Here is a 22,585-nt window from a genome sequence, read left to right as displayed (position 1 = left end):
ACTCTGGTTTTCTATGCTTTGGAGAGGCACAGAAGGAGAAGCTTCTAGGATGAAGAGAAAAAGTACACTATTTACAAAATTGAAATAACATGTTAATTTATCAGCTTTTTCTTCTATAATTCACGTTAAATTCATGCATCGTTCGTCAACCAGACAATCCTGTCTTCATCTAATTTCTCTACCTCCCAAAGAAATGAAAATTAGAAAAAAAAAAAAAATATATATATATATATATATATATATATATCCACTTCATAATTGAAACTATACACCGTTAACAACTCTCAAGCCTCTAAATGCAGTGCATTGAGAACTGGATTGAAGATTGAATTGGATTGGATCCAACCCCCAAACCCCAAGTCTAGTCATGCCAACACAAGAGTAACATAGTACATCTCCATATAATATAAAGCCTAGCCCGCTGCTCTCTGATTTGCTTTGAACACCTTTGCCATGATCGACCCTTCATACTCCTCATTGAAAACGAGCTTTCAGCCATATCAAAAGAAGCACAACTTAATGAAAAAGAGTGGAAGAAGCACCTGAATCTTTTTCTTCGGTAATATGTGCCAGTAGAAGTAGTTTGAGTTTTGTGTTGGAGTTTGAAAGACTATGGAAGTCCTTTTATAGGAAGAAAAGCAGTTAAAGATATGCTGAAGCAAATATGTGGTGGCAAATATTGGGTCATTGGCGTTAAGAGTTAGGACCCACTGGTTTAAAAAGACAAAACAGTGCTATTTAGCTTGTCTGCTTGCCGAAGTACGTTGAAAAGGACTCGTCATCAACTTCTCCATCCGGAGGCTTATCTCTGTCTCCCATTAATGCACTTGTTACCAATCATAACACTGTGCATCAAGTACAAAGATATAAATTTGACGATTCAGCAAACTAACTTTAATAGATTGGAAACTGATTATTTGAGTTTATAATAGAAAAATGATACTCATTATTTGTTATAGATTATGCATCACTTATAATCCTTTTGATCATATTCCTGTTATAGTCAGAGGTGAAGGAAAAGAAAAATATGTTACTTCCTACCCACTGGATTAAACAAAAATCATAGGTTAAATTTGAAGTTTAAAATTGTAGTGTAGTACCTAAAAATTGATTACTCCTGCCACTCTCTGCTATCACGTGTGCCGTATCGCTGCAATGCCAACCGATAAACAGTCCAAGTCAATCCGACATGCCGGCAGTGACAAACCAGTTTAAAGTCAGTTTCACATTTGCCTCATGTTTAATAAATTTGCTGTCTTCCTCATCCTTGACTCCTCAATAACTCTCAGTCCCAGCAGCAATATCACAACCCCTTTGATGTTAGTCATTTGGGTGAACATATGGGTCAGACTAGGACATAGTTTTCATGCTAGTGGGCTGAGACATGCCACGTTTGTTCTTAGAATCGTCGTCTTCGAAAGGGAGATGATTGATGATTCCAAATGCGGGTCAGTCCCACGTGAGAAACTGTCCCACTGTGATTTGCAAGGTTCTGCTTTAAGCTTATCTGCTTTTAAGGAAAAGCAAAACAGAAAAATCAGAAACAATTTTCCTTTTTGGTGATAATCAAGCTGTGTCCAAGGTGGTGATGATGATGAGGAAATGCACACGTGAAAATGAGAGAAAAAAACAAGTGGGGTATTAGTTTCTTGTCAAGATAAATGGTTGAGGTATGAAATGTTGCTGCAAACTTGAATAAAATTCTATGGAAAAAAAAATCCAAGTTGTCGGGGAGATTTTATTGCATTGTCGTTATGATGGAGATTCATAGGAACAGTAAATCAGTCAAATAATCATTGCAAATTGCAAATACCTTACTTCAGTACACGCGTGGAGAAGAGAGAGGATCCCCCAACATCATGTGCATCCAAAATGTTTTCATTGAGCTAACTACGAGCTGCTTGATGTATCCTTGGTAAACTCTGCAAATTGTTCTGGACTTCATTATAAGCATAAATATTAGCAGCTAAGGAATCAGGCAATAGCCAGAGTGTTGCTTCTGATACTTTAAATCTTACTTTGAAGTGGTTCAGTGTGTGGAGTTAGGCGTTGATGATGAAGAAAAAAGAGGTCCGTTCTATACTCCGCAAAATTATAGTCCCTTTCAAAGCAACATGACCCATCAGAATCGGCAAATGTTATCCTCTTGTGCAAAATGTCTGAAATAGCTCTAAATTGGAGCTATTAGATGACATTGAAATTCCAAAGAGGAAATTAATAGCTCAAATGCAGCAAAGAAATTGTTTGAATGGTAGACAAAACTAATTTTTAACTCAAGGCAGTGTATGTCCATTACATGAGATATTTTCAACATACATAAAAACCAGTTGTCAATCAACTACAACAATAGCATACATTATCGTGGACATGACTTAACACTTTCATCTATATATTTTTTCTAATTTTCTTTTCCCCTCGAACTCATTCTTTATCTTTCACATGCCCACTCCCAACGCTTTCTTGATGTCAGCCTGTGCCAAGAAGCAAAGCAACATAGCAAGAATGAGTAAACATAGGGATTAATGTCTTACGCATAATTAAATTGCACATGCACCGGGAAGGGAGGAAGGGGTACCTCTATGGCCAGTGGTGTAGTGGTTGGGCTATAGCGACTATGGACATGGCCATCCTTATCAACTAAAAACTTTGTGAAGTTCCACTTTATCCTAGATCCCAAGAATCCAGATTTGCTTGATTTTAAAAACTTGTAGACAGGTTCTGTATTTGGCCCATTGACACGAATCTAAGTATAAAAGAAAATTTAGCAGCAAAGAATAACCAGTTAGAACGCAAAGTCCGGAAGATTGTGTCTGTATTAAAGACGCAATAATTGGAATGCAGTAAGCATGCTGAATAGTCAAGCTACAACTAAAATTGCATAAATAAGAGCTTCAATACCACTTATAAATAATCATGCAACATGACAGGAATTGGAACCACTGAAGGTGCTAAAAGAAATATAGAACCACCAATTTATTGGCTAGTGCATCCCCAAAAAGTCAAAGAGTAAGAGATAAGGGCTCTAGGAAACCTTCATGCAGTCTTCAAAAATGGTATATGAGTTAGTCATATGTATTCAGGTACATAATGAGTATAAAATCTTCTCCACCATTCTTCAGAAGTGAGTTTTGTGATTATATATCTTTATGCTCAATATGAGCACAATGAGAAGCCTCTGACAGTCTCAAACTCACTCCCTCAAGGAGTGATGCTCTAATAAAAAACATAATGTAAACATTATTAGACCTTGCAAAGTTTATTTAGGAGGGCCATTAATCAGAATTCATTAGACAAGAAACCCTTTTTAGCACTTTGCTTGCAGAGGGATCAGATTGGATACCAGCCTTCAAATACCTCATTTTTGGCTTTACAAATAAAAAAAAAAAAGGTAAAATTCCAAAAATTAGCACATTAGCCATTCCCCAAGAATATTAACATTTGAAAATTTGAATGGTAGCCGTTCTATTCTATATATTATTAGTTTTCATATGTACCAATACCCACCCAAAGGGGAAACACAGGGTCAGCCACTGCCAGACTCATGGTTTATCTCAGCTGAGGGCATTGTGACTTTGAGTCTGTATGTCACTAACAAGCAATTTAAGAAACCACATCCAACCCCGGAAAAGAACATTTCCTATCAAATGCACAACCACAAATGAAACATAAATCAATGTTAATGATCAACTCCTATTTCTTACAGCCAGAAGATAATTGGGTTTTAGAACAGTTTTTCTTGAAAGAAAAACAAAAGTTTGCTTTAATAAGCAATTAAAGAAATTAAATCTGACAGCAACAAAGAACATAAACTATCAAACACATGAACACAAACCAAACATAAATTAATGTTAAAGCACAATTCAAGCAAATATAGAATCACTGTTTCTTAGAAGCAGGAAATAATTGGGCTTTAATAACAGTTTTTCTTGGAAGAAAAACAATAGTTTGCATTTAATAGTCCAGCACCTACCATATTTTGCAATCAAATGGAAAAGGCAACCAGATGTAGGTCTATAACAACAACAACAACAAATTAAGCCTTATATCCCATAACTCTGTAGTCAGTTATATGAAAGGCCAAAAAAGGGAATCTTGTTAGGTTGTAGTTTTGAATCTTCTTGCGCCATTCATTTTTATCAATAACAATCTTTTCATTTACTTCCTTAAACATCATATCATTTTTTATTACTTGCATCCACACCTTTCGTGGTCTATCTCTAGAAGTTTTGGTCTCTCCTAAATCTAGAAACTCATTTCTCCTAACTAGTGCACAGATAGGTCTACGTTTCACATGTGCAAACCGTCTCAAACAGCCCTGTTTCACTTTTTCCTCAATTCGAACTAACCCTTATTTTTCTTGAATCTTTGCATTTCTGATTTTGTCTCTTCTAGTCGTACCACACATTCATCAAAGCATCCTCATCTCAATTACGCTAATTTTCTTCTCATGTTGTTTTTTAACAACCCAATACTTAATTTCATGCAGCAATCTAGGCCTTACAGTTGTTTTATACAACTTCACCTTTAACTTTACAGGTAAGTTGCACTCACACAACACAACTGACGCACTTCACCACCTCACCTATCCTATTTGAATCCTATGATTTACATCCATTTCTATCTCAGCATTGCTTTGAATAATTGATCCCAAATATAAAAAATGATTACTTTTTAGTACTATCTCATCATCCAACTTAATCACACTAGCACTCACTTCCCTATGATTACTAAACTTACATTCCATATATTCAGTTTTAGATTTACTCAATTTAAAATCTCGAGACTCTAATGTATGCCCCCATAATTCTAATTTCACATTAAGATCATCACTAGTTTCAACAACCAAGATTATATCATTGGCAAATAGCATACACCATCGCACCTTATCCTGGATATATTCAATGAGCTCGTCCATAACTAATGCAAAAAGAAATGGACTTAGTGTTGAGCCTTGATGTAATTCTGAGGTAATGGGAAATCTATTAGGCATGCCCCCAACCATTCAAACATTCATATATATCTTTAATTATGTTAATATACTTTAAAGGAGCTCTTTTCTTCATTAAGGCCCACCAAAGGCACCTTTCGAGGAAGTTTAATGTATGCTTTCTCTAGGTCAATAAATTCCATATGTAGATCTTTCTTTTTCATCAGAAAAACCTCAAATAAAAGCCTCAATAGGTGAATTACCTCTGTCGTGGAATGTCCTGACATAAACCTAAATTGGTTTTTGGAAATAGTGATCTCATGCCGCAACCTACATTCAATTACTCTTTCCCAAAATTTCATAGTATGACTCATAAGCTTTATTCATTGATAGTTCAAACAATTGCGTATATCACCTTTATTCTTGTATAAAACACTAGATTACTTTTCCTCCATTCTTCTAGCATATTTTGAGTATGCCAAATTTTGTTGAAAAGATCCGTTGACCATCCTATCCCTATTTCACCCAAGCATTTCCAAACTACAATCGAGATTCCATTTGGTCCTACAATTTTCTTTATTTTCATCTTCTCAAAGCATCTTTAACCTCATACCTTTTAATATTCCATTTAAACACATGATTTGTATGCTTAAAAGGTATGTTAAGCCCACCTATATCATGTTCAAAATTGCCATTAGAAAGATTATCAAAATAATCTCTCCATCATCTCTCATCCTTCACTAAAACTCTTCCATCACTGCCTTTGATGCATCTTACGCCATTAAAATCTCTACTCTTCTTATCCCTCATCTTAGCAGTTTTGAACAATTCTTTTTCTCCATCTCCTGTCTCTAGTTTTTTACATAATTCGTCATAGATCTTGGTCTTTGAATCCTAAATAGCCTTTTTGGCTTCCTTTTTTCCTATCTTATTCTTCAGATAACTCGCCTCATTCTATTGTTCCTTAAATTTTTATAACACTCTTGCTTAGCACTAATTATCATTTTCACATTCTCATTCCACCACCAAGACCCCTAGATTCACCAAGTGTCTCTTTAGCAACCATTTGAATTCTGATAGTAATATTTTCCCACATTACTTCTACATCCTCATCAAGCTTCCAATCAATTTCTTTTATCCCACATTACTTCTACATCCTCATCAGGCTTCCAATCAACTTCTTTTAGTCGTCTATCCCTAAAAACTGTCATTTTGTCCCCCTTCAAGTTCCACCACTTAATATGTGGTTCATGACTCTGATGTTTCTTCTTTAACCCCTTGAAATGAAAGATATCAAGTACTAACAGTTTATGTTGTATTGTCACACTCTCACTCGGTATAACCTTAAAATCCTTACAGCTACTTCTATCATCTTTCCTCGTAAAACAAAATCAATTTGACTAGCATTTGACCCACTTGTAAAAGTCACCAAATGTGATTCTATTCTAGAGTAAACACTCAAATTTGGTAAGACTTGCTTCCTTAGCTAAAAAAGTGTACTGTAAGAAAGTGAATAAAGTCTAGAAAGAACCATAAAAAAAATGGAGCTAGTATTGTGAACATAGAAAACAAACAGTCAATAAATTTCTTTTAGAAATACAGTTATGAGTGAGCCTTGACAGGTCAATAAATTCCAGTCAACAACAATCACAAACATGTAAAGCACATTCATAAGGAACATCAAGATCTACTTAAAAATTTCAAATATGTGCACAGTTTTCAGGAAAAAAGTCATTAGATTGTCAAAACTGATAATATTTTGGCAATGTTTCAACTACCATTCAATTTTAAGTAAAGATGTTAGAAACTGTGAACATATATAAGACCTCTAGCCTTCCATCTACTAAAATTGTCAGGATTTAAAAAGAAAACAGAATTTGTTTAAAAGGTACATCTACACAGTGGAAAATGGCTGATGCAGGGTAAGAGAGAACCATCAGAGTTCTATCAACAGTTCACCTATTTCTATATTCTTAAGGTAGCATTCCCAACATAGGTTGTTAATTTAACTTGATAAAGGCAAAAACCGATCAAAAAATGCAACCACAATCAACCCAATCAATGATCATATTCAACTACTGAAAGCAACATCTCATATTGCCATCAGTAGAACAGATACTACTTCTAGCAAAATAGATCCATTATCCAATGCTAAATATATTTCATTACCTTTTGGAAAATAGGATATTCAGCCTTGTATCTTGTACAAGCAAATTCTTTTGCCTCTTGGCTGGTACCAGGTTCTTGCTTCAAAAACTGATTGCATGGGAATGCCAAGATCTCTAGTCCTTCAGTCAGAAAATAAAAGCATCTTCAAGTCTTAACATATCCAGGAGAGAAAATTGTAAATAAAACTACAAACCATCCACGTGTTTCATATGACCAAATTGTCTAAACTGATAATTACAAAACCAAAATCACATCATCATGGAAAAGGTTGCGAACGGTGCTATGAAAAAGAATAAAAAGAAAAAGAATGCGAGTTTAAAATACATAAACGAATTTAAGAGGGGTCTACCGCAGATACCAAATTAAGAACAGAGTTCTGCTGCATCATTCGTCTATTAATTTTTTTTTTTTTTAATAAAGAGAGAGTAAAGAAAAGAGAATTAACCTTGGTCCTTGTGTTTGTTGTAAAGATCAGTCAACTGGGTGTAATTTGAATCTGTAAACCCACTGTTCAAAATCACAAAGGTAGAGAATTCATAAATAAAATCAGGAAAAGGAGAAAAAAAAAAAAAGAAGACAAATTAAAGAAGAAAGATTAGAAAGAGAGAAAATAACCATTTAGAGGCAACATTGACCACAAGGAGAACTTTTCCTTTGTACATGCTAAGATCCACGTCCTGACCTTTGCTATCCTACAACACAAACAACAGAGTAAAACCCAAAAAGAAAAAAACTTAATCACCGAAATCATTCACTTAATGGTAGAAGAAGAAAAAGGAAGAACCTTGACAGTAAATTCATGGATTGATTTCTGAGGGACTGATTCAGAAGCCCCCATTTTGGTTTCCTTTTTCTTGGATTGGTTGTGGGTGGGTTCCTAAATTAAAAAATTTTCCAACTTTGGGTATTCTGTGAACTGCTGCTCTCTGTTTGTTATCTGTAGCTGTTGACTATCAAAACAAAGCAAGAGGAAGAGAGGTTGGGTTATCTAATCAGCTGGGCTGGGTATGTAATTGTAAAATAAAGAAGCTTGTGCAATAATAACGACAGCTATATTATTATTATTACTTTTTTTTTTATTGAGCTTTTAAAAAGGAAATTTTGAAGCACTAGAAATAGTTTATTTTTTACTTCTCTCAACCAAATCCAATCTAAAAACTAAAACGCTCTTTGAAATTTTGTGTTTTTCTTTCTCATCTTATCTAATCACGCGGATTTATTTTCTTTTTCAGTTCCAAAGTCTTCCTAAACTTATATTTCCTGAAAGCATGAAACCTTCAAACTTTTAAATTTGGGAAAAGGCGGCGAAAAAAAACAAAAATAAAGTTATTGTAAAATAGTTAAAGACGGTAAAATCGATTCGCGAGTGTTTCGTAAATAAGTATGGATTTAAAAGAATTTAAACGTATAATTTTGTCTTTAATGAATTAAATAGATAAAAATTAATAATTTTAATAAAAATTAAAAAACAAAAACAATCAATCAAATTAAAGGGAACAAATTGTTTAAAGATATTTTACCTATTTAAATTCAACCATACCTTTAAATCAATATGATTAAATTTATTATACTATTAATTAAATTTAAATATTAATTTCAATAAAATACATTAAATATAAATTTTTTAATCACAATTTTATTATTATTTCCATTCTCTTTATCATCAATTTTATCATCCGTTCAAATAAATCTTCAAATAAAACCTTTGATCGCCCACGCTCAATGCTGACTGTGTCAACTGTCCGTCAATCGTATTTAAGATTTTAATAAATAGTTATTGCCTATCAACCCACCAAGTTGGATTATTTATTCTCCATAAAATAAGACGGTCCACCGTAAAAATTTGTTGATTTGAATGTTGATACAACCATTTTGGATTTTAGGCTAAAAAAAAAAAATTGAAACCATTTAACTGGAAAGAAAAGCTAAATAAACAGACAGACCTTTGTGGGAGCCCAAAAGATATGAACCATTTTAAGGCAGATGCTTTACAAGCTTTTGCTCCTGATGAGAACATACATGCATACATGTATACTTCCATAATCAATAAAAACAAACTTTTCACGTTGTCTTTTCCACGGTGTTAATAATAGATTGCGATAGGTATACAATTATACCATATTTGGTTCGTTCTGATCCACTGCTATTCTGCCACCGTATTAACACCACACCCCCCCCCCCCCCCCCAAAAAAAAAAAAAAAGTTAGACTACTTACAGCCAAAATGGGGTTGTGATTTGTCAAGAGAAAAACTAGCAAAAGAGGGGGTGCTAAGCACAAATGTTTCTAAAGAATGGCCCAATAAAAAAATTTGCTAAAGTTCCTATAGGGATGTTGATGAAATAAATTATGCAAAAAGAAACAAAAAATAAAATAAAATTTTAATACATGACACCAGTTACGGTTGAGGTGATAGATTACATATTTACAAAACCAGCTTCAGCTTGTCATGCCCATATGCTGATCTTCGGCTCCCAACTCATCTGAACATCTGCTCCTTCCGTCGCAAACAAATATAGGGCCAGAGACAAATACGCAACTCTTTTCAACATGCCGCATATAACCCATGTCAAAAAAAAAAGGGTTTATACCTAACCATAAGTAACCAACAGGGAATTTAATGAGAAAGTAAGCGTTTGAAAGATAATGAGTTATCAATAATAATAATAACGACAATTACATACCAATTAACTCAGCTCAGTAATATTTGGTCATCTTGGCCACCAAATGCTCGGAGCTGATATACATTAAAATGTACTAAGAACCCATCCCGACTGAAACCTACCTAAATGCAGGGTATCTAGCAAGTGTGCATATGCAAATGATATCTAAAAGGAGCTTTGTTTTTAACTTTTAAAGTACAATTTCACAGGAGAATTGCAAACCTCTTGATCCAATGGGAACCACGCCTTCCGGAGGTGGTCTGACAGGAAAGAAGTTTCTGTTATTCATTGCAGGGGGATGGAAGCCCCATCCTTGGTTTGGAAACCTTGTTGGCTCACGTTAGGGCCCAGCATATGAACCATGGCCATATGATGCTTTGGCTTTATCAGCATACCACAGACCTAATGAGAGAAAATCAGGAGTCATCAGTTATAAAAATATTTGATAACAGCAAACTGGTCCCTAGTATCTTGGGTACAAAATATATTTAAAGAAGCTTACCGGAGAAATTCGGTGGAGGAAACCTACAGCTCTCTCTAATTTTATTTGGGGCCAGTTTCATTCTCTCATGGCTATTATAATGATTACCCCCATCCATGTTTGGTTAATAGCATCTGTTGGACTAGGAAGGAGGTAGGAAATCCCTCATCAAGTTCATATGCTGGCTTGAATTAACATACGAGAACTGATTTAATGGCGCAGGATGAGGAGGTCTCAGAGGGTAGGCATTTTGATGGAAGTTCAGACCATTGGTTTGTTGAATATTATTCCCTGGGTGTACAGGGTAAATGTTGAAAGAGGCATTACAATCCAAAACCTGCATAGGAATTGGAAGATCTCTAGATTCAGGCCCATGATGAGGGACTGTATTGGTGCACATTAATGAACTAATCCCAGGCACAACTGACGGTGGAACTTTAGATCACAAATCATCTTGCCTATTCTGCAAATATAATCAAAACAGAAAAGAATTTAAATACCAACATGTATACAATGAAATCAGAGAAGGCAATACAAACGAGTAGGACCTACATGTATACTAGTATGAATTGTTGAATCAACAACGTTGGCATAGGGATCAGAAATTGGGCGAGGAGGGATGGAAGGTGGCGGGGGTGGGGGTGGGGGTGGGTGTGGCGGCGGATGTGGTGGCAGTGATGAAGCCAGTGGTGGTGATGATTGCAAGGTAAAGGATGGGCAAATGGCAATGGAAAATGCTGATCAACCTGCTCTCGTGAAGTTTGTGCAGTATTGCTCCAGCAGCACCACTGGTTGAACTCATTTCAATCTCAGAGGGAGCAACATCCTCCATTTCAAGTTCACCATCAACATCTTCCAAAATAAGTCAGCGCTTTTCAGTTGCAGGATTTAACTCTTGTTCTTCAGGGGTTCCAGAATTGTGTTCTGGAGTGACAGCCTCAAAACTCCCCCCATCAGAATCACTTCCCTCATCCTCATCCTTCAGTATTCGGGGGCATACAAAATCCAGGAAGCTGAAAAATTGAATTGCTGAGGCAACAAAAATATATATTAGAAACGCAATTCTAGAATTTTTAAAAATAATCATAACTTAGAGAGATCCCAATATGAAGACCTGCCATACTCATCCATAAGCATACCTCCATGTCTCTGACAGGGTCATCCAAAGCACTCTCTGTTCTAGCCGAACAGCGAGAAAAGGCACCATCAGAAGATGAAACACTAAGTGAATCAAGTTCTTGTATATGGTGGCGAACAACAGATTCTGGAAGGATTCTTCTTTCCAGCCAAAGTCTCAAAACCTATATCAAAGAAAGACAGTGAGAAACCAAAAATCCAACAAAAAAAAAAAAGCAGCCAAAGTCACTCACCCTTAAGCACCGCCAACGATTTTCCTGTGCACTAGGTCCAGGCGGAGCAGCATCATAGGGTAGTCAAGGCCATGCTGCTTGAATGGCTGAAGGGTAGATGCCAACAATATCACCTGGATACCAAACTCAATAAAAACATAGTCACATTCATAATTCATAGACCAAACACCTATCAGACAGCTAATCATATCTTCACCAAGTTATTAGTGAATATGCACAAATAATACCTTTCAAACCCAGGGAGCACCGAGTAATGGAATCCACAAGAAAGAACAAGTCCACCCTTCTGTGTAAGCTTGGCTCATGTTCCAAATTTCAAGCAACAATTTCCACAACCTAGGTTAAATGAAGAAATCAATGCATTTCAACTAAAATAAGATCTTTTAGGATATATAGATATATACTCTCAGAACACAAACACTGTGATCTTTTAGGATATATAGATATATACTCTCAGAACACAAACACTCTTATTCAGTCTTCACTATAATACACTACAAGTCTTAATAGAATTAATACACTACCAGTCTTAATAGACTTCCTAAAAACGGGAATAACCAACTTTTCAACTTTTAATGCCACAGTTTACATATGTCTAAGTTGAATTTAAAGTTCTAATACAAAGCAGAAATGCCTTTGATAAGCACTTTAACAATCTATCTAAAAAGAGAACTTTAACAACTTTACCCCAAAAAATATTTAACTAAATGAACAGAAAATAAATATACAAACATCCAGAGAAGCTATTATAAAATTTATTTGCCCTTATTCATCCTTAAATAATCACATGGATTTGAAACAGATGATTAGGGATAAAAAGCTTTCAAATACCACAAGCAGTGACATGTTGTACCGATCAAGACCCAAACAGAGTATGATAAGATCATAAGAACACAAATTTAGATATAGCTATCCTTGTAATTTTATTTGGATTGCCTTTTACATAATTTTTTCTTTGTTTGGATGACCCTTTTTCCTAACCCAACAATTTTGAAAAGATCCTAATCCAATAACAATTTAGGAGCCTCCATCTTTTCAGACTTCAATAAGTTGCCAATGCTAGGAAATTGACTAATAAAAAGTTCATTTATAATTTATGAATAATGAACTTATTGGCTTTTTTCTATCATTTTTCATTCCTAACTACATATCCATCACTATAATGTCCTTGAATATCCCTCCGAAACCCAAATTCTTCTCTACTACAGTCCACATAAACCCTCTTCTGATATCTTACAAATCAAGCAACATTCTTAATGCCATTAGAAACCAAATACATGAAACCCTGAAGTTATAGAGGAAAAAATTTCGAGCAATAAAAAACCTTCAATGTAGCCATGGTGTTAACATATCAACCCATACAACCCTAACTGATTCCCAAATTCCTAGTTTTGCTCACTGCTGCAGTTGCAAGCATAGCACTCTGGTTTTCTTGAGCGTAAACTCACCTGAAGTAGACATTAACAAACCTTTGGAAGTTTGAAAGTTAAGAGGAAGATTGAAGATTGCATTTCATTCTTTGTTTAAGATTATGATAATAATAATAATAATAATAATAATAATATAGTGTCTAAGAATATTCCAGTCGATCTCAATGTCACAAAGAATAACCACACTTTTACACATTTTCAGCACTTGAGGAAAGTAGCTTTTCAAGTGACTTTTATGGACCTGCTTAACAACTATAATTCATGCAAATGAAAAATAAAAACAAAAAAGAAAGCAAAGAAATATCCTACCTTAGCAGAGACACCACGTTTTACACAATCAATTGCTATGCATGTTGCACGAGCAATGCTCTCCTTTGTCCCCGTTAAGATTTCAAGCGTTTTTTCAAAGGATGACAAAGCAGCATGTGCTTTGGTGTAAATACTGCACTTACTGACAGGTTTTGGTCTTTCAGAGGGCCCAGAGTCAACTTTACCTTCATCGTCAGCAATTGAAACACATACAGATTTGTTGGGACAAGAGTGAACATTTGGACTACAATACCCATTGCTTTGAATAATATTAGCACTCTCTGAAGTAGAAGCATGGGAAATTGAGGCATTGGAAGGAGAGACCCTAGCAGGACAATGAACTCCAGCAGAAGATGGACTTAACCAGACTTCTACAACATCCTTGTCTGAGTTGTCATCACAAATCAAACTAGAAGTTATCTTCTGCCTTTGTTCAGTTTGAAACTCTTCTGCAACCTCACAACTAAGTCAAAAGAAGAAAGGAAATTCTACAAATTAATAACAGATATCCACCAAAGACAAAAACTGCAAAAACATATTTAAGACAGGTTCCTTGGGGAACTCAATTCTTTTACGAGGTTTATGTTAATATTAGCATCAGGTCTATTTAATTTGCTTACAATCATTGTTCTCATATTCCAAAAGGGTAGATTAGAGAAACCATTTTCATGATTACAGATGCAAATTACACTGTTAACTGTTGAAATTTCATGGGATACCTTTAAGAACAAATAATTCTCAATATTATTTCATCAAATTCTCGATATCTATTCACCGAATAGAAAGGCAAATATGCTTACATGCTGTTGACCAAGCCCCTGTCATCAGTTTGAGACTTCAATGACTCACTTTTCTCATGACTGGTAAGCTCAGCAGTGCACTGAAATGCATTTGAACCATCCTGAGGCGAAATTTTACCAGTTTTCTCAGTTCCTGTGATATGATCCAGACTCATGTCAGCATGTTCGGAAGTATTAAACTGTTCATTAGGATTTTCAGTCCTAAAATTGCTCAAGCCTACAGGTTCAGCATCAGAATCATTCTTTGAAGGCAACAGCCGATCTGAAGAACCACAATCAGAAGCCTGGCCTTTGTCTTGTTGTAAACTTTGGCCTTTATGAATATCATGACTAACACAGTTCATGGGCTCCACAAAGACATCCTTATCGAATTCATGATTTTGACTGTTAGGACTCTTGGTAGGTTGACTGCAAGTATATGGTTCCAAAAAAGGTTTGGCAAATTTCCCTGAAGGTATAGAGTTTGATATCGAAAAGATGTCAGAATTAATATTCAAAATCAAATCAATACCATTTTGCTGCAACCCATTAGCTTCTTTGTCCTCAACAGTTATATAAGAGTAACTCCTTAATGGAGATCGATGACATTGATCATCTGATGTTTTGAAAGTTCACCACATGGCTGATCTTCTTTGGAAGCATTAGCTGACATAGCTTCCAAAGCACAATGGAGGCATTTAGATGGAGGCAAGGCAGGTTCACCACCTGCCAAACAGCCTAATTGATTTCTTACAACTTTCAAAGGTCCTGGCCTGCTTGCTTGAACTTGAGTGTCACTCTTTGAAGGTGATACATTAACCAAAGCTCCCTTGAACTCTAAAGAGTCTCTATCAGTAGGAGAATCATTGTGACAGCTTGATGATGAACTCATCTGCTCCAATGAATTGACTGCACCTTCATTAATATGCTTTTCTTCAGTTGGTGAAGAACTATTGAACTCATCAGCAACTAACAGGTTGCCCATGTGAACCCTTGCTCTTTTCATCAATGGTAGGTGCTCATCTTCATCATCTTTGGAATATCTCATTTAAATTTTCACATGTATTCTGCAAATTTTGCCTAGTATTATTGATTCCTAAATCCAAATCTGCTTCTGCATCCATTCTAGCAGGAGGCTCAGCGGAGTGATTATTCACCAGCTTTCTAATTGGTTTCCTTTTCTTCTTAATGACAACAGCCTTTCTTTGGAAATCAAGCACTTTGCTCAACTCAACATCTCCCTCCAAACACTCAATAACAGTCTCAGAGTGTTCAGCTTTACAACTAGAATCCATAGTACAGACTTCACTCAAACTAACATCAGAATCAACAGTGGCAATTTCAGACCCATTATCATCAATGCTACCATTTGACATTAACACAAATGAGTCCACATCATCACTCTCAGAAGCATCTTTAGACTTCCTGACTCGTTCATTCCTCCTTAGGGATTCATTCTGGATCACATTTGTTGGTACATCACAGGCAGTCCTAACATCATTAGATGACATCATAAGGTTCTGGAATCTAGACAATTCCACCCTTGATGAGCTTCTAGCCCTTCGAACTGGTGGTGCCTTCTGCTGTGCAACAGAATTTTGAGATCGTAAACCTCCAGATCTTTTTCTTGATGAGTACGTAGTCAATAAAGGTGTTTCTTTAACCAACATCATATCCGGAGGTTGCTCTGAGACAGATTCCTTTTCACACAGACCATCTATTTTTGCCTCAGCTTAAGCAACCTCATCTGCAAGGTTTGGATCATTTTGATTTGTAACAGCATTTGAAGTTTCTAATGGAAACTCTACTGTTGCCTCACAAGTGCTATTCAGATCCTTTGATGCAGATGAGTTCACTGAGTTCCCACAATTTGCCTGAGTAACTCTATCAGCAGAAGTATAATTATCAACCTGATCCTGCTTCTTTGACTTCTCATAACTGTCAATAATTTCCTGGACTGCAAGAACAAAATCTGCACCCTTCCCCTGACATTTGACCAAAAGAGATTGTTTCTTCTCTTCTGCAAATGCTTCAACATCAGCCGGATTACAGAAGGCACTGCATGACAAGGGATCCATAAGAACTAACAAAATTGAAAATAAAGGAAATTAAAGACAAGGAGCAAAAGGATAGAGATAAGTTAAAACAACAAGCAAATACAAATATCCAAATGACAAAAACCAACAGAAAAAAAAAAGTTTACAAAAAATTTATAGTAACTATAATAGTTCCTATAAAAAATACAGTTGCTTTTAGTGAATGGAAAGCCTATACACAAATTATTTAAAGAATGAAATTAGCAGAGAGAAGTTCATTAGATAACTAAATTCTTGTCAAACATACAGGTGCTACACATTAAAAGGATGTATTTCTTTTCATTCCCCGTGCCCTTTTCAAATTTTTAAAAGGATTCACATTTCTTTCACATAAAAAATTAAACAAATGCAATATCATTAGGTCAAATAAAGTACAGTTACAACACAGCTGATAAATATACCAATGAACATCTGAACCCAAGTTATCAAATGAGTCCAATAATTTTACTGGTCTTCTAAATTTAAAGACTACATCTTACTAAACATCAGTATCATCAAAAAACTACATGACTTTTCCTAAATCTGAAAAACATACCAGTTATGTTTCCAGGTACTTGATATTCTAGATTATTTTTCCAGCATGCAAAACTTCTTTTCTCACACAACTCTAAATGTTACAGCAAGAAATGTGAGACAACCACAAACAGAAAAGATAAATGAGAATGGTAGTATTCCAACTAAGGGTACATCATCTCTTCACTTGGAAGTCTCCAAAAAGTCCATTTCAGATTACAATAGCTCTACCCTTTGAAAAACCATGCATAGTTCTCTAAGGGAGCATTTGGTTCAGGGGAATCTGAGATTTTCCCCGGAATCTTGCTATTGGGAATGTAATTCCCACATTTGGTTCACAGGTAGCTGATTCAGGTAGCTGATTCCAGGGGGTAATCTTAGATTCCCAACAATACCCAAAAGTCCTGAAATAAAAAACCCATCTCTTCCTGTGGTGTTTTAAGATTCCAAGAGGAAAGTTACTCTTATCCCATATTTGACCTGAATAAAAAATATTTTCTTTTTATTTTAACCCCATGAAATCAACATATGAAAATCATGTAATTGTGGATCACTTTTGCTATGGAATTTTTTTTAATTGAATACTCTTTTTTTATATTTTTCCACTTGAATACTGCATTTGTAGGCTTTGAAATGCAGTAATTGTGATTATGTATTGCGTTTCTTTGAACAAAAGCGCAGTATTTGACGACTCATTTTTTTTTTCATCTGTTTGACTTTATAGCTTTTGATTTAATGGGCATTTATTATGATTATAGCAATTACTGTGTTTCTTTGGACAGAAGCGCAATATTTGACATTTAATTTTTTTTTATCCGTTTGACTTGATGACTTTTGATTTAACGAGTATTTATTATGAAATTACTGCATTACTTTGATTAGAAACGCAGTATTTGGCTTTTTTTTTTTTTTTTGTTTCATCTTTTTGACTTCATAACTTTTGATTTAATGAGCATGGCTTTTGATTTGGCAATAATTGTTCATTGTCATTTTTTTTAAAATGAGTAATCTAATACTCAGTTTCGAGGCTTTGAAACACAGTAATTGTCGTATTTACTACGTTTCTTTGAATAGAAATACAGTAATTGATTCTGAATTTTTTTTTTATATCCCACTCAGATACTGCATTTCTAGGCTTTGTAATGCAGTAATTGTGGATTATTTCCTGCATTTCTCCAATGCAGTAATTGATTACTTAATTTTTTTTATAATTAGCCATTTGAATACTGTGTTTCTAGGATTTGAAACGCATTAATTGTCGATTATTTTTTTGACAAATTGTTGTGTTTGTTATGTAGTGAAGGGTATTAAAATAAAAATATATGATTAAGTAATTTGACTTTCCCCCCAACCAATAACAGGAATCTAATAATCCCATGCCATGAAGAATCACCCCTTACCAAGAATCCATACTTTCTCGAGGATCACTTTCCCTCCCAGAATCTTAGATTCCGCTACCAAATGCCCCCTAAATGAAAACTTAAAATTTTAGTATCAGGCTAAATATTATAATATATAGAGGAAGAACCGAAGACAACCCAAATAGAGCATAAATCTGACCATTAGATAATAACAAGGAAAAGAAGATCCAATCTACCATAGGTAAAGATCGCTCATGTAACCAGTAGGGATATTGAGGTCTTAATAAGATTCAGTTTTAGCATCAACTAATGTCGGGCAAAAAAGCTTTAACAACACAATCTGTATATGACAATAATTTGCAGTAATGAACTAAGTTCATAAGGAGTTTCAAATTTTAAAAAATAATAAATTATGCAAACTTCACGTGCAGATGCAGCAATGCCCCAGTGAGGAGTATTAGCAAAAGACAAAGGCAAATGAAAGATTCACTAACCAAAGACCAGCATGACCCAATAAAATAGAAAACAGAAAATGGAAACTTATAACTATTCTCTTCTTGCATTCCTTCTGTACATAAAAGAAAGCCCCATGGAATGAGGGGATTGATTAATGCAAGAGAAAGCAAAGGAAGCAGTTGAAGCAGCAATGAAGTGAGAGGAAGATATATTCCCATTCTTGGCTAGACTTAGAGAGGTTTATAATCTGATAGCTGTTTGGGATCACTTCTTGACCACGGGGTTTTGGAAAGCAACATCACTAATTTAGATCAATGCAAACCACATGTTCTTTCCTACCTTATTTTTCATGTATAGAAACCACAAGGTTTAAGTTATATGGATTGAGGTTTTACTAGTTTTATTTGCAATTTCTTTCAGAAAGATGTCCTTTTTTCTTTACCTCATCAAATTCAATATTTTATAAATTCAAATTCCCAGTTTTGCGAAGTTTCTGTACAAAACTTGTCTCATAATTGCAAGTATACACAAAAAAAAAAACACCACTTACTGCCATATCCTACCTCACCTTCATATTGTGTTAAATTTATACTAAATCAGTATTAATGCTTCCAAGAGCTCAGGAGCTATCCAGGATGAATTCAAAATTTTGTTATACAGCAATTAGCTGCCACATCCTCACCATACCTTCATCCTACTTTTAAACTTGTAATGCAAGTGTACTGTCATAAATTATCAGTGTTAACGTTTAAAATTTTTCTGCAAGCAAAAAAGGTATTTTGAAAAACTCAGGTCCACTACAAGAACCTAAAAGTCATCACCTACTACACACTGTAATACTTGCATGGATCACCTAAACATCTAACATATTATTCTATATTGAAGTTAAATATGCAGAAACCTTGCAATATTCTAAATAAATCGACAATTACCTTGGAGTTGAACAGCGAGTAAAGAATACTTCAAATTCTTTTAACATTATACAAAGATAGGTTGAAAAAAAGTTAAATATGCGTTCACCCAGCCATAACCCCAGGTAAATTCATCTCTACCAAGTTTATAGACTTAATGATTTAACTAATCCGAATAAACAAATTTATAGTGGAAAAGAAGAGGACAATAATGTAGACACTCCATATGATAAAAAGAAAACAAAAGCACGAGAAAACAATAATTTAGATGCTTCCATAATTGCAAAACCTTTAAGAATACATCATCAACATTAAATCTAGACATCTTCCTATCCTATTAAAATAAATTAATGCACAAAAAGAGTCTCATTTAAAAATGTTTCCATTGAGCATTCAAGCAGCCATATCTGGCTGCGTAAATAAGCACACATTACTAGATCATAAACATTCAATTTAAAGACAGATGACTATGTATAATTTGAAATATACCTCATAGATTTACATATGGACAGTGAAGAAAGGAAATTAATTCATCCATCTCTAGATGATTATGCCTTTCCCTTGGTGACAACAACACATCGCCACCATTGATATGGGCTAGGTGGTTAGTTTGCTGTGGAAAAAATATTACTAAACAATGGATCCCTCATCATATATAAAGTAATGAAGATTATAATATGTTGTCAAAATGGTTGAAACAATCTTAACAAGAATAGCCAAATGCTTGGTGACATCAAGGACATGGTCACTGAAATTATTTTACCAATGATTATGATTATGACAATCAGTTGTCAATATAGTTCAATATATCTCAAACATTGAATGCCAAATGCTTTTACACATCAAGGACATGGTAAACCCAAATTACCCTATTGATGATGATGATAATAACATATAAATCAATAAATCATCTAAACAAGACTGCCAATAGATTAAATGCAACAAAGATAAAGGCCCCTTAAATCATTTTCGCTTGAGAATAAAGTTAACTCAATTAACGTAAGTCACCAAAAAATTTTTACAATATTACATTAATATCAACGAGAAACACCAAAACTAGCACCATAGTTGGCGAGACTAATTAATAACTTAACAGAAAGACAAAAGGGGGCAAAAAAGAGAAAAGAACAACAAACAAAAGGATGAATTGAACAGAACAATAATATTGAAATGTACACTTACATTTGCTGTGTTCCAAAAAAGTAAACCAAAACTTTCTTCCAATCAGATGAATAGCCCCAACTATCCGGCTCACTTACCTGCTGCAAGCAATCAGAAACGTAAACATAAGAGGTAATGATTATACTGCTTAAGGAAAAAAAAAAAAAGAAAAATGGGATAGAGAAGAAAATAGAAGAAGATAAAAAGCATAAAGGCAACAGAATAGGTTAGTTGGGAGTACCAAGAAATCAAAAGTAAAGAAGTTAAATATAATAACAACAACTTAAAGAAGAAATAAATCCGCAGAATAAAGAAACCAAGAATTCGATTTTGCCCAAAAAAAAGTTCTGCCAATAAACTAGCCAACAGGAGTTCTAATTTAATTTTCTAACTAATGCATTCAAGATTCTCCATTAATAAAATCCATGCACATCATCCTGTTTTGATTTGCGAAAAGCAATTTCAAAAAATATCTAAATATTAAATACGTAAAAAAAAAAACCCAAAGAGTTCCTCCTGTTTAATGCACTACCGAAACAGAAGCAAACCCTAAATAGAAGAACTAATTATGCCACCTAAACCAACAACAAAATTATAGTCAAAACCCCACATGCAACCACAAACCGTAACGGCAATAACATATTTTCTAACATAACAAAGATTTTCAATGCATAAACGATAGAAAGAAAGAGATATTGATATAAGTATTGGCATACCGTGGCAGGCCAAGCAGGGAAATCTTTGACTTTAGCGAGGACAAGATCGCCGACTTTCCATTGGCGGCAAGCAGCGATCGCAGCCGCCTTACTGGCGCCTTTCCTTCAGCTGGACGCCATCGGAGAATATATTAAACAATTATCCAAACCTCAAAGGCACGCCAAAATCGCCCAAAAGGCGTAACACTTTGGTACTCTCTCGGGTTCCGGCGCAACACTTTGGCACGAAATTTTTAAGGCATTTGAAACGCCGCCGATTCAAAGTGAGTAAGCAACTCGGTCTGTTAAAAAAAAACCCTAATTTTTTTTCAAAAAAAATTTTTTTGTGGGTTTTTTTGAAACAAAAATAGGGAATATGCAAAGATATCGAAATGGTGCAATGACGAGATTGCTAAAGTACACGGATGGGGTGTAGGTTAAGTAACAGTAGGAAGGGAAAAGGGCTAAAATGCGCCGGTAGGGTGAGAGGCAGTGTAGGTTAAGAGTGATTGACGGAATCTAGCGGGGAGGCTTAAGGCGTATGCAAATCCACGTGACTTACACAACTGGACTGACGACGGGATGCAACAAACGCATTAATCGTTCAAATCTTAAGGATCATACTTTGGAGTGGGCTATCTCAACTCAGCCGGTTGGTGTTCTCACTTGTGAGTCACTAAACCATGAAAATAAATAATATTCTTTATTTATTATAGAGGTATGGGTTGGTCACTGGGCGTATTGGTTATTGGTCCATGTAAATTTGGGGCCCATCTAAACTTTTTATTATTTTCAAAGGCCGGTTTGGGTCACGTTTGGTCTTCAATGATGGTGTGAAAAACTTTTCTTTTATCCCTGCTATAAAACGCAAATGAACAAACCATTTTTTATTTCTTTTTATTTTTTGTGGTTAGAACATAAAGGGAAGGTTTTTAATAGAATTTTGTTTGAAGTTAAGGTGTAACTATTATTAGTGGAGGAATTCCGAAATTCCTCAATGTAACGTTAAATAAAAAATTTTCAATTTTGTGATGAAATTGAAAAAAAAAATCTAATCTACTTTCAATATTGGGCATCCTATTGCTATACACTATTTAATTAAATTGTCAAAAGGCTGTTAAAACTAATGGGATTAATATGAAATTAAAAATCATTCTCTTCCCTTTTTTATGGTTATATTTTATTATTAGATTAAAATTAAATTTATGACTAATTTAAATCAAAATAATAATTTTAATTTTAATCATTTTAATCTAAAGATAAAA

General features: G+C 34.7%; 1 protein-coding gene and 2 pseudogenes across 4 annotated transcripts; all 3 read right to left on the bottom strand.

The window, feature by feature from the left end:
• Positions 1–86: 86 nt before the first annotated feature.
• Positions 87–2,085, bottom strand: LOC149512134 (small polypeptide DEVIL 14 pseudogene; annotated as a pseudogene). The gene is made up of 3 exons (XR_016332568.1): positions 1,814–2,085; positions 1,101–1,507; positions 87–845 (listed from the first exon to the last, which is right to left on the bottom strand). The product of XR_016332568.1 is annotated as a small polypeptide DEVIL 14 pseudogene (transcript).
• A 155-nt stretch (positions 2,086–2,240) lies between these two features.
• On the bottom strand, positions 2,241–8,294 carry LOC149512133 (putative glutathione peroxidase 4). Of its 2 annotated transcripts, none has more exons than XM_089752562.1 (6): positions 7,881–8,243; positions 7,712–7,788; positions 7,542–7,603; positions 7,097–7,215; positions 2,576–2,743; positions 2,241–2,471 (listed from the first exon to the last, which is right to left on the bottom strand). In XM_089752562.1, the coding sequence occupies exons 1-6, from the start codon at positions 7,932–7,934 to the stop codon at positions 2,436–2,438; spliced, it is 516 nt and encodes a 171-aa protein (XP_089608688.1). In that variant the 5' UTR covers positions 7,935–8,243; the 3' UTR covers positions 2,241–2,435. The 2 variants fall into 2 exon arrangements, with proteins under 2 accessions (XP_089608688.1, XP_089608689.1); XM_089752563.1 differs by lacking the exon at positions 2,241–2,471 and adding an exon at positions 3,505–3,637 and having other exon boundaries at positions 2,604–2,743; positions 7,881–8,294.
• An 807-nt stretch (positions 8,295–9,101) lies between these two features.
• LOC111314214 (protein HUA2-LIKE 2-like) lies at positions 9,102–22,085 on the bottom strand (annotated as a pseudogene). Its single transcript, XR_016332567.1, has 11 exons — positions 21,342–22,085; positions 20,647–20,723; positions 14,149–16,185; positions 13,349–13,811; positions 11,837–11,945; positions 11,610–11,722; positions 11,354–11,540; positions 10,792–11,268; positions 10,261–10,702; positions 9,981–10,160; positions 9,102–9,832 (listed from the first exon to the last, which is right to left on the bottom strand). The product of XR_016332567.1 is annotated as a protein HUA2-LIKE 2-like (transcript).
• Positions 22,086–22,585: the final 500 nt, after the last annotated feature.

The sequence above is a fragment of the Durio zibethinus genome, chromosome 23 (genome assembly GCF_047325235.1).
Source record: "Durio zibethinus cultivar Kanyao isolate XHJ-2024 chromosome 23, ASM4732523v1, whole genome shotgun sequence".
Lineage (NCBI taxonomy): Eukaryota > Viridiplantae > Streptophyta > Magnoliopsida > Malvales > Malvaceae > Durio > Durio zibethinus.
This window is presented reverse-complemented; position numbering and strand designations above follow the sequence as displayed.

What these genes read in the sequence shown, in the direction of transcription:
- LOC149512133 (XM_089752562.1), bottom strand. Translation starts at nt 7,934, where the DNA reads ATGGGGGCTTCTGAATCAGTCCCTCAGAAATCAATCCATGAATTTACT. An exon ending in GTCAATGTTGCCTCTAAATG is followed by an intron (nt 7,604 to 7,711) that starts GTTATTTTCTCT and finishes GATTTTGAACAG; the next exon opens with TGGGTTTACAGATTCAAATT. An exon ending in CAACAAACACAAGGACCAAG is followed by an intron (nt 7,216 to 7,541) that starts GTTAATTCTCTT and finishes TTCTGACTGAAG; the next exon opens with GACTAGAGATCTTGGCATTC.